Genomic DNA, 12,073 nt, shown 5'->3' on the forward strand with positions numbered 1-12,073 from the left:
AATATTAAAAAAAATTTAGATTTGGAAAAAAATTAAGAGTACAAAAAATTTTCAAAAATAGTAAAAAATATTGAGAAGCAAATATTGAAAATTTTGGGAGAATTTGAAGAATAAAAAATGTTTTAAAAATATTTGAAAATTAAAAATATTTTAAAAAAATATTATATTTGAAAAAAAAATAAATAAATAAAATACATTGATACAGTAAACAAATAAATCAAAAATAATTTGGAAAAAATAAAAAAAAAAAATAAGGACTAAAAAAAGTTTGAAAAAAAAATTATTTGAAAGAAGTTTGTAAAAGTTTATATTTGAAATAAAAAATTAAAAAAGTAAGCAAAAAATAAAATTTTGAGATGTGAAAAAATATTTTGAAAACAATATTAAAAACAAAAAAAATTTTGAAAAATATAACATTGAAAAGAATTAAGAAATAAAAATATTAAAAAAAGTTTGAAAAAGCTTATTTAAAAAATAAATAATGATAAGCAAATATATAAAATATTAGAAATTTAAAAAATTAAAAAAAAATTTTTAAAAAAAATTAATAAATTAATAAAAAAATTAATAATAAAAATTAAAAAAAAAAATTAATAAAAAAACTATAAAAAAATTTTATTTAAAAAATAAATAAATTTTAATGGTAAACAAATATATAAAATATTACAAAATTTTGAGACGTGGAAAAATATTATTAAAAAAATTTTAAAAACAAAAATATTCCAATAACTTTTTCGATAAAATGTTAAAAAAAAAATCAGAATTATGAAATTAAACAATAATAATAAATAAACTAGGACTTACCACTGTTCAAAAATGCATATTTCCAAATATAATAATTAAGATCTGGAAAAATAAAAAAAAACATAATTTACAAAAATAATTTTGAAAAATAATTTCGAAATATAAGTATATATTTTTAAAATAAATAATATACTTAAATAGTTATTATATTAAAAATGACATTTATATTTCTTTAAAAAAAATTTCAAAAAATTAAAATACATGGAAATGTAGAAAAAATTAAAAAAGTAAGCATATAATTGAAAAATTTTGAGTTTAAAAACTAAATGAGCAAACATAAAATTAACAAAAGTACTTATGCATTTAAAACATAATTTTCGAAAATATTTTTTTAAAAATAATAAAAAAATTCGAATTAAAAAATAAGTAAAATAAATAGTAATTTATATACATATGCTGGCTGATACTGCGAAAAATATCTTCAAAAACTTAAAAAATTATTTTAAATTTGAAAAAATTTAAAAAAAATTTTTAATTTAAAAAACAATTTCGAAAAAATTGAAAAAACTCGAAAATAGAAAAAACAAACTTAAGTAAGCGATATAAAGAAATTACTCAAACTTCAAAAAATATTTTCAAAAAGTTTAAAAAATTTTAAATTTGAAAAATTAAACTGAAAAAATTCGAAAATTTTGGAATTTAACAACAAAAACTAAATAAGCTAAAATATAAAAAAAATGACTGCTTTAAAAAAAAATTTAAAAAATTTTGAAATTTGTTAATGGAAATTAACAAAATCGAAAATTATCGAATTAGATTTTTTTTATTATTATTAACAAGTAGTTATAAAATTTTGAAATTTGAAAACCCAAATTGACAAAATTTACGAATTTAACAAAAAAAAAAAAAACAAGCAAAGCAAGCGAAAATATAAGAAAATGACTGATACTTTAAAATGTATTTTCAAAACGTTAAAAATACTTTAAATTTGAAAAATAAATTGAAAAAATTCCAAAATGGTCGCATTAATTAAAACAAAACTCTATTACGAACATAAATTCAAAAAAAATTAAGGCAGATTAACATGAAGGAGCCATTCCGATTGCAGATCCATACAAACCCATAACTACACTTATTTATTATACCTCAATACCTTCACACACACACAGATGTATAAGTCCATTCCAATTTCTTATAAACTCCTTATATAGAGAAGCTCAACAGCGCCACCTGCCCTCAATTCGCTGCATTAATAGTGACTTCACGCTTCTACAGCGTCTTACGGCACTTACGGCGACACCTAGCGACGAAGTATGACAAAGAAAACAACCACTACTTATTTACAAGTATTTGAGTGAGTCTCAAAGTGGTGGAGAAATGAGTGAGAAAAAAAAGTAACAAACAAACAGAGCAAGGAAGCCGAGCCAAAGAACATAAAACATAGAGAAGGTTATGTTTTATGTTCTCTGGCCGAGCCCAATAACTGTTTACTAACACAATAACTGTTTACTAAGAAATTTCACTCAAATTGGAAGCACATAGTATATTGAGTACTTAAGAATATTGGAGTTTCTTGTCACCAATTTTTGCGATAAGATAATGAATAGGAGCAAAGAAAAGTTGGAGTATGAAAAAATTGCCACCGGTGATTGATTTGAATTTCAACTTGCCCACTCTACTCTCCTCAATCTTATTCTTATTCTATAAACGATAACACGGTGCAGTGCACCTGTTAGCTTCACGAGCTTGTTTCGCCAATAATCGCTTGTTTATAGCCCATAAGTACTCAAATATTAATAATTGTACAGGTGAATTTAACGGTTATCGCTTTGATTAGGTATATGACCTTTAAAATTTATCATTTTGATTGCATTTTCTGAGAAAATATTCAGTGTATTACCTTTGTTAACTTTGCAAAGTAGGAAATGAGATGTGGAGTTGACGGTATGAGCATTAGGGTGGCACGTTCTTCAGTTCAAAATTTTCCTTTGGCGTAACATTTAAAAAAAATGGTTTTTAGCGCAAAATTATAGAAAAGAAATTTTTAAAAATTTTAATAGTTTTCGAAATTTTACTTTTTTTCCAAAAATTTTGTATTTATTTTACCTCTTTCTGCTCATTCTCATTACTTAGTCATTATGCTCAGAAATTTTGGTTTTGCTTTTTTTGTTCACACCTCGTTCTAATCTATCTTCAACGATTGTTAGAATACCTAGATATGAAAGCATAACGGTCACCTGTCACATTATATTAACTGTTTAGTCTAATATTAGCCATGATTGGCAGTTGTGCATTAACGGCATCGCAATAAACAAACAAATAACTAATAAAGCAAACAAAGGTGTAAACAAAGAAACGTAAATACCGTTACACTGTATTAATATGAAAAGTAATAAATAAGCATTTTTTAAAATTTCACTTATTATACGCAAAAAAAAAATTAATAAAATTAAAAAAGTTAATCAGAATACATAAAAAAATTAAATAAAAAATAAATAATTAGACGATTATAAAAAAAAATTAAAAACATAAAAACAAAATTAACATAAAAAAATTTAAAAAAAATTATACAAAGTATCGAAAAATTTTTTAATTTAAAAATGTAAAACTAAACGGTGATAAAAATTTATAAAAAGAATAAAAACTTATAAAAAAAAAATAAAAATATAAAAAATTACAGAAAAGGCAAAAAATAAAAAACTAAAAAAAAGTAGAATTTAATTAACGAAAATTAAAAAAAATTATTAAAAAATTAACTACAGAAATTTAAAAAAAAATTAATTAAAAAAATTTAATTAACAAAAATTTGAATTAATAAAGTTTAATTTAATTTAATTATAAATTAAAAAAAAACATTATTATTTCATTAAAAATTTAATTATAGAAATAAAAAAAAAAATATTAATTAAAAAAATTTAATTTAAATAAAAAAATTAGAAGCAAAAATATTTAATTAACAAAAATTTAAATAAGAAAAATTTTAATTAATAAAATTTAATTTAATTTAATTATAAATTAAAAAAAAATTATTAAAAAATTAATTACAGAAATTAAATAAAAATATTAATTAATTAAAAATTTAATTACAGAAATTAAAAAAAAATATTAATTAAAAAAATTTAATTGAAATAAAAAAATTAAATAAGAAAATTTAATTAAGAAAAATTTAAATAAGAAAAAGTTTAATTACGAAAATTTAATTTAATTATAAATAAAAAAAATAGTAATTAATTAAAAATTTAATTACAGAAATTAAAAAAAAATATTAATTAAAAAAATTTAACTACAGAAATTAAACAAAAAAATATTAATTAAAAAAAATTAAATTTAAAAATTAAATAAGAAAATTTAACTAACAAAAATTTAAATAAAAAAATTTAATTTAATTTAATTAAAAATTAAAAAAAAAAAATTAAAAAATATTATTAAAAAATTAAACAGAATTTATATAAAAAATATTAATTTAAAAAAGTATAAATAAAGAATAAAAATTATTAAAAGGTTTGCACTCCTAAAGAAACATCAAAAATAAAAACAGTTATCTTCTGTCCATAGCTCAATATTTTAATTATATAAATTACCAGCACATACGATGGGCTCCTCTTGCTCCAGAGAACTACCCGCAACTGATAAGCAAGCTGCAAAACATTCGTGGGATGCAGGTAACGACACCGTAGACACGCCTAACAACAACAATACCTCTCTACTGGCAGTGAAATTTGTGAATGGGGTAAGTAAACAGTGTTCTTGTTATTGTTGACTGTTACAAGGACCTATAGGGACGAGTATTCAGTCTTAGGATACAAAAATATAATAAAATTTTGTAACATCGAGGCTCCAACCAAAACCCTATCACCATTACCAAGAATGTGCTACGAAACAAAGAGTCTCAGATTTTATAATCAATCTTGAGAAAAATCATCTGAAATCACGTCGATCCTAAGTTCTGTTCTACATTTTACGCTAATTACGCCAGAATCGAAGATTTCATACATATACTTCCCCAAGGGCCACAAGATTCAACAGTTCGGTATTTCTAATATCTATTGGTTGTTCTTGAAGTAATTTCGTGTCATGCTGCCGAGTTGACAGTCCTTGGCCGGACAAAAATTCGAGTCCGTTCCGATTACTTAGGCTCGACTTTCATGGGAACGGATCATTTCTGGATCGCTGTAATACAGGATTGCCTCCTCCTCAGAACGGCTCGAGACCAGCTTTAACGGAGTTTCAAGTGTAAATAAACACGACATATAGATGGCTAATTGATCGAGCTCTTCACTAAATCTTTGCACAAAGTCTTTAAATTTGACAGCCCAGATATCGAAGACGCCTTCAAATGATTTACAGGACTAATCGGGCTCGAATTTTTATGAGAATAACTTAAGTGACCGGGCAAAGACCGGTGGTGGATCTTCCCAAGACCCCACTTGAGCTGTACTAGAGCTGAAATACACAACGTTCGTTAAAACTTTGCCTCTTCTTCTTGGTTTTCCAGGAAAAAATTGTGGTTTTCAAATACGTGAGCGATAAAGACGAATGGCCGATCTGCCATGAAATTTCCGTTGAAGGCATTTTTCGTACGTTCGTCGTGCAACGGTATATGCTTTTCATAGACTGGACGAACGCGAAGCGAATTTGTTGCTATGACATAACAACACGTGCCATACGCACGCTGGAACCAATCAGGAATGAAGTCTATGTGCATTATTTCGCCGCGGAGTTTGAGGGTAAACTTTACCTCTTCGCTGATATAATGGATAAACGAAAAGTGAATGTGTAAGTGATGCCATTGTATGTTGCATAGTACCAGACTTTCATAAATTTGCGCTTACACAAATTTAGTTGGAATCCAGTGACGGATAGTTAGAGCCAGGCGCCGAAACTGAATGTGGCACGTGAGCATGCCGCAGCCGTCTCGCACCGCGGCTACTTGTATGTGGCAGGCGGACGCAAGGACTACCTATTCAACTCTGAGCTGCGCTCGGTGGAGCGTTACGATCCGCGACGACGTTGTTGGCAACGCTGCGCAGATCTGCTGCAAGCGCGGTGTGCCGCCGGGGTAAGCGTAGTTTGGTAAGCTTTGACATTTGTTCTACTAACAATCTAAATTTCATTTATAGCTTGTCTCAGCTGGCGCTTTCCTCTACATTGTGGGCGGCGAATGTTCGGAGATACCCACAAATATGGTGGAGCGTTATGACGCGCAGATAAATAAATGGACGCAGGTACATTGTAGTCGAATGAATATTTTCTAGCAAACTATCTCTCTCCCTCTCTTATAGCTATTGTGTATGCAAGTACCCAAACATTATCCCGCCTGCGCGTTCTACAACAATTCCTTGTTGGCTTGTGGTGGTCCCAAGCTGGATCAGGATTGTAAAATTGTCGAAGAGTTCAATGCAGCGGAGAACAAGTGGTTTCGAAAAAATAGTATGCCCTTCCAAGGTCCTTACTCTTATGTGATGGTAACGCCGACTTGGCTAAGGCAATTGGAGTCAACGAATTAGCCATTCCATAATTTTAATTTCTACATTTTTGAATTTCTTAAGAATTACAACTTTTTATGAAGAATTAATGACAAACAATAAATATTTTTATAAAAAAAACACTCTCTCTCTCACTATCATTCTCACTTTTACGCGCACACTTTCTTATTTAATTTCTCTTTTTCTCTCTCTCTCTGTGGCAGTTATGAGGCTATTTTTCTCACTCTCTCCCGTGCATACCGTACTTACTCTCTCTTTCTTCTTTAGATTTCTGTCTTTTTCTCTCTCTCTCTTTGTGGTAGTTATGAGGCTATTTTTCTCACCGTGATTTACCGTTCCACTTTCACTAAGCCTCTCTCACTGTAAGTTTTCTTCTTGCAAAAAAAATCTGAAGTCTTAGCAAGTTCAATTACCAAATTAAAGTGTCAAAAACTGGACTGAAACCATAAATGGAGCGAAAGCGTTCGTCAACAGCGAAATTCGCGCATAGACCAAAGGAGAGAGTGAGATCGGAGACAATTCCTACCAGTCCCGCACTCTTCAGTTTCTACATTTCGGTAAATGCAGCGAAAGTTTTCGTCAACAGCCAGATTCCTCCAACATTTTCCGGAAATTTAAAGGCTGGGTACAGTGATCAAGAGAGAAGGGGAGATCAGTGACAATTTTCTCAGGCCCGGAGTACTCAGAGCGGTCCGCTGCTCTGAAGCAATTTTCTGAAGATTTTTTTCTGCAACAGTTGATAAATCAGCAGGCCCACATCCCGACTGTACGACTATCTTCTTTAGCTACTTGTGAGGTCACTCTAGCATATTCTAACGACCAATGTTTAAATAGAAAAACGGATTAGGCCGAATAAAACCCTTCGAACCCTTTACAACTCCGAACAACATAAATTCCTCCCTGCTGAGAATTTGAAGCATTTTATTCGAAAATATCTTGTTAATGCGGCCTAGTGCCTTATTTGTATCGAAGAGTACAAGAAATGCGGTCCAAAAAGTGTTTCTTCCAACCACTAAAAGCATAAGCTTAACAGGTTTTCGGTGATAGATCACAATTATGAAGAGATATTGCCCTCGAACTCAAAGCTTGGCGTTGCTAACAGAGTGAATTCGAACCCAGAGTGGTCGTCGCGTATCCAATCATATATGTACGACAATTTCTCGACCCTCTGCCGAACTTTATATACAATTCCAGGAAGTAACTTGATGGATGGAGATTTCCACATTAACAGAATGTATCTATAATTGTATGATTTAAGTATCAGTGTTGATAAAATAGTAATGCCGGAAATGAACAAGTGCTCAAAGCAAATAATAACTGTAAAACTTGGTCATAAGATAATGATAAGATATTGTATATTCGCAGAAAGGTAAGATTTGGGTGATTCACTGTTTAGAAAAACACAGCGCTGAAAGAAAAATGCCGTAGTTATCTTGCTGTCTGGGATTCTTCTAACTTCTTTTATTTTTCTAGATAGAAAATGGACGATTTTATACTTTTGGAAGACCACCAAATGACAGAAAAGAGCACATTTTTGGAGATAGTGTTGAAAAACTCTTTTGTCTTTAACTGCTGAAAGTCCATAATCGATATAGGAAGACTTTTTTTCGAACTCACAATCTTCAAAAGTCTATATCTTGAAAATCCAAAGAAATTAATAAAAGGAGCAAATTTTTTGAAGAAAATGGGGAAAAACTACTCTCTATCTGATTACTGGGAGACTACAATCGATATATATAGACCTGTTATCGAAACCACGTCCTTCGATACCTTTGAAAATCCAACGAATTTACTGAAAGGAGCAAATTTTTGGAGAATAGCGATAAAAAGCTACTCAGTCTCTATATGCTTAGATTCTATAATCGTTATGCGACAACTTTTTATCAAACCCCCGACCTTCAAACTGACAAAATCAACAAATTCCGCTAACACTTGGTTATATGTATTTGACGAATTCCGGCACCCTTTAGTTGAAAATATATAAAATTATCTAGTTAGGGTCACAGTTATACATATGAATATTGTCTGTGGAGTGATTAATATTTATCTTATCGATGAAAGCTCTTATCTGAAGTAGTATGTCTAATCTTCAACTGAACTTGGCATGCATACCACTCGCTGCATTTGCAAATTTAGTGCAATAATAGAGGCGAGAGAACATAGTGCGTGCAAAATTGAAAAAATATTAAATTTTAGTAAAAACAAAACATTGAAAGAAAAATTTAAAAAAAAAAATATTTAACAAAAATTAAAAAAAAAAATTATGAAAAAATATTTAAAGAAATAAAAAAAAAAAATTAAAAAAAAATTACCACAAATATAAAAAAACAGTTTTCAATTAAAAAAAAAATTTTAATAAAAAAAAAAGTTTTAATTACAAAAAAAAAATTAATTACAAATATTAAAAAAAAATTAAAAAATCAAAGTTAAAAAAAAAAAAAAAAAAAAAAATTAAAAAAAAATTAAAAAAAAAATTCAAAAAAAAATATTTAACAAAAATACAAAAAAAATATTAAAAAATATTTTAAAAAATATAAAAAAAAAAAATTTGAATGAAAAAAGCTTTACCACAAGTATAGTTTTTAATTAACAAAACAAAATAAAAAAATAAAAATTTTATAAATAGTACAAAAAATATTGAAAAAAAAACTTTCTCCAACATTTATAAAAAATTACATAAATGACCTGTTTCGATGACTTTTACAAATACTCATACTCTCTCTAACGTTTTCGCAATAAACTAACTGTTAAAACGATATACATATTAACCGAGCGCGAAAGGATATATTTGAAAGCCATCAAACTCTCGTGGTTTACAACTCGGAACTCAGACACTAGACAAAAAGCAATAATATGGGCTCGACTTGCTCCAAAACAAATGCAAAAACAACTACTACAGCCGATGTTGTTGTAACTACTAACGATAGCATTGCAAACACATTCAATGACAATAATAGTTGTTTACTGGCAGTGCAATTTGAAAATGTGGTGCGTATGATAGCTTTCTAACGATAACTGTAATCATATTACAATGCTAACTGTAATCATATTACTAACTACTAGAACTAATCATATTCAGTTAGCAAGTGATAAAAAAAACTCAAAAAGTTTAACTGAATATGTTTCTGTTTAAAGCTTGGTTCTCTTTCTTCATGACACTTTTGAATTGGGAGGTCTGGATTCCTCCAGAGAATAGCATAAAGAAATTACTCTCCGTTGCGTCATCAAGAGATCTCTGTGGGTCTAAGCAGACGTCGATAAGACCCTGATAATCAACAAGCTGCCAGTTTCCGTCTTGGCTAAGACTCTTTACCCCTTTCGACTTCAACAAGGGATCAATGCATAAATCCTGAAATACGAATTGAATAATTAATGATTTTCTCAACAATTTTGATATGCACGAAAACCCTAAAAGTCTTTCAGACTGTTTTTCAAAACCTAGAAAAATGCTTACTGAGACTGGAATCCATTATACCAGATATCAGGATGTCGTTAAGGCACTGATAAGCAATGGGCCGTCAATTTCTATGTTCGGTTGGACCCATTAACCCTAAAAGTCTTTGAGACTGTTTTTCAAAACCTAGAAAAATCCTTACAGAGACTGGAATCCATTATACTATTCATAAGGATGTCGTCACGAACCCCATTCAACTGGCCGTCAGTTTCCATGTTTGTTTGGACCCATATCGACTTTTCTCGCAAATTTCCATACACAAGGAACCCCCGAAAGTCTTTCCGACTCTCCTCCAAAATCTCGCCTAGAAAAGTGTTTTCTAAAACTTGATTCTATTATATGTATATTTGGATGTCATTAAGACCCTGGGCCGTCAGTTTTCCTCACCCATTGACCCATATCGACTTCAACTAGAAATCTCTAGTGAAATCCAGAAATGCAAAAATTATGGTTTATCATTTTCTAAGGAGTTCCCATAGACAAGAAGCGCTCACAAGGTCCGACTGTGCTCCAAAACTTAGCCGTGGGTCGTTTGACCCGAATCGACTTCAACAAGAGATCTCTGAAAAAATTTGGAAGTACGATATACGATATCACGGTAGTTGTTAGAACCGGAATAAAAACCACGCGATACTTCTAGAAACACAAAACCAATACATAAACCGAACCCAAAAATCGATTTCCATACGTAGTCACCTCGGAGAATCCTAGTATACTGCATACAGGTCTTATGTGGATCTCCACTGATAAAAGAAATTATATGCAGCTTATCTTTAGTTTCTCACACAACCCCTCCATTTTCTCTCAACAGAAATCCATCAGAGTCTTGAAGTACCAGAGCGCGATAGACGAATGGACTATTATACACGAAATACCCGTGAAAGGTCTCTACCGCACCGCCATAGTAAAACACTACATGCTCTTCCATGACTGGCAGGATGGCGTACGTGTTTGTTGTTATGACACAACAACACGCGCCATACGTACATTGAAACCGTTAAAAGCGGATCAACCGTATTGGAGCTGTTACTGCGCTGCCGAATATCAAGAGCGCCTTTACTTAATCGGCGCTGAGACGCACGATAATAGCAAAGTCTACGCGTAAGTGTGTGACTTCCAAAGAAATTTAGTTATAATATTTTATAAAAGTTTGTAAACCCCTGCTTTTAGATGGGATCCGGAAAAAGACGTGTTGACCGAGGCGCCAAAGCTGATTATTGGTCGAACACGGACAACGGCCTTGAAACATGACGGTTACTTGTATGTGGCCGGTGGCATGATCTCCAATGATGGCAATGAACGCGACACCAACTCGGTAGAACGGTACAATCCGCGACGCAACTGTTGGGAACGTTGCGCTCCGATGTTGCAAGCGCGCGCCGTGGCCGGGGTGAGTAGCTCAAAGAAGTAAATAAAAATTTGCCAAATTTTGAATGACTCGCGAATGAGTTGAAAAATTCCATCGTTAAGCAAAAATCAAATTTTTTGTTGCATCAACTTTTGTTGTTGTTATTGATAATGTTTTTTATTAATTTCTCGGACAGTTGGCCTCCGCCGGTCGTTTCATATTCGTTGTGGGTGGCGACTGCGCGGCGACACCAACAAATATGGTGGAGCGCTATGACACGCATACCAACAAATGGACTCAGGTGAGTTGGCAACGCAGAAAATTTATTTTGAAACATTTTTTTTTTCATTAAATCATCAAACAATTTTCAATGATTTAAAAAAATTATTTAAAATTTTAATTTTTTTAATTAATTTTTCCTCACAGTTGAGTGCGATGCATATCCCAAAAATTTTCCCCGGCACTATATTTTTTAACAACCGTCTCATGGTTTGTGGCAACTCTAGCGATTAAGAGGATTGCTCATTAGTAGAAGAATTCGATGAGGCGACCAAAAAATGGATTCGAAAGAACAAAATGCCCATAGATGGTTCCTTCTCATATATGGTGGCTTCACCGGCATGGGTCAGGCAGTTAGAGTCACTCAATTGAATAAAAAATTCAGTGATTAATATAATTTAAAAAAAAACTAGAACTTAATGAGAAACGTAATATTTTATTCTTTTTATTTACAACTTTTTTAATAAAAAATGTGTAACAATTTTCATAAATAAAGTAAAACAACATACTAATTTTTTTATTTTTATGCCAAACTTAATTTTTTTCTAATAAAAAAAAAAATTTAAAAAAAATGTATAAAAAAAAAAATTTTAATACAAAAAAATTACAAAATTTCAAAAGATTAAAAAAGTATATATTTTTTATAAAAAATTTTTTTTCAAGGAATTAAATTAAACAAAAATATTTTTTATACAAAAAATTTAGAAAATTTCACAAGATTAAAAAAAAAATATTTAAAAATATTTTTTCAATAAATTAAAA

The 12,073-nt window shown here is 29.9% G+C and overlaps 2 protein-coding genes across 2 annotated transcripts; both read left to right on the forward strand.

Annotated features, from left to right (window-relative positions):
• The first annotated feature begins 2,995 nt into the window (after nucleotides 1-2,995).
• Nucleotides 2,996-6,344, forward strand: LOC105232241 (kelch-like protein diablo). Its single transcript, XM_049455107.1, is given in 6 exon segments — nucleotides 2,996-3,133; nucleotides 4,300-4,474; nucleotides 5,240-5,520; nucleotides 5,587-5,803; nucleotides 5,865-5,969; nucleotides 6,027-6,344. Coding segments are annotated over 5 exon segments (966 nt in total). The 5' UTR covers nucleotides 2,996-3,133; nucleotides 4,300-4,336; the 3' UTR covers nucleotides 6,252-6,344.
• A 2,556-nt stretch (nucleotides 6,345-8,900) lies between these two features.
• On the forward strand, nucleotides 8,901-11,817 carry LOC105232147 (kelch-like protein diablo). The gene is made up of 5 exons (XM_011213760.3): nucleotides 8,901-9,218; nucleotides 10,496-10,785; nucleotides 10,855-11,074; nucleotides 11,229-11,333; nucleotides 11,459-11,817. The coding sequence occupies exons 1-5, from the start codon at nucleotides 9,084-9,086 to the stop codon at nucleotides 11,543-11,545; spliced, it is 837 nt and encodes a 278-aa protein (XP_011212062.2). The 5' UTR covers nucleotides 8,901-9,083; the 3' UTR covers nucleotides 11,546-11,817.
• The last annotated feature ends 256 nt before the right edge of the window (nucleotides 11,818-12,073 follow it).

This window comes from Bactrocera dorsalis, chromosome 4 (assembly GCF_023373825.1).
Source record: "Bactrocera dorsalis isolate Fly_Bdor chromosome 4, ASM2337382v1, whole genome shotgun sequence".
NCBI lineage: Eukaryota > Metazoa > Arthropoda > Insecta > Diptera > Tephritidae > Bactrocera > Bactrocera dorsalis.

Bases quoted from the DNA above. Each gene is read 5' to 3' on its own strand.
- LOC105232147 (XM_011213760.3), top strand. From the start codon at position 9,084: ATGGGCTCGACTTGCTCCAAAACAAATGCAAAAACAACTACTACAGCC. The intron at 10,786-10,854 runs GTAAGTGTGTGA...CCCTGCTTTTAG, and splicing joins GATAATAGCAAAGTCTACGC to ATGGGATCCGGAAAAAGACG. The intron at 11,334-11,458 runs GTGAGTTGGCAA...TTTTCCTCACAG, and splicing joins ATACCAACAAATGGACTCAG to TTGAGTGCGATGCATATCCC.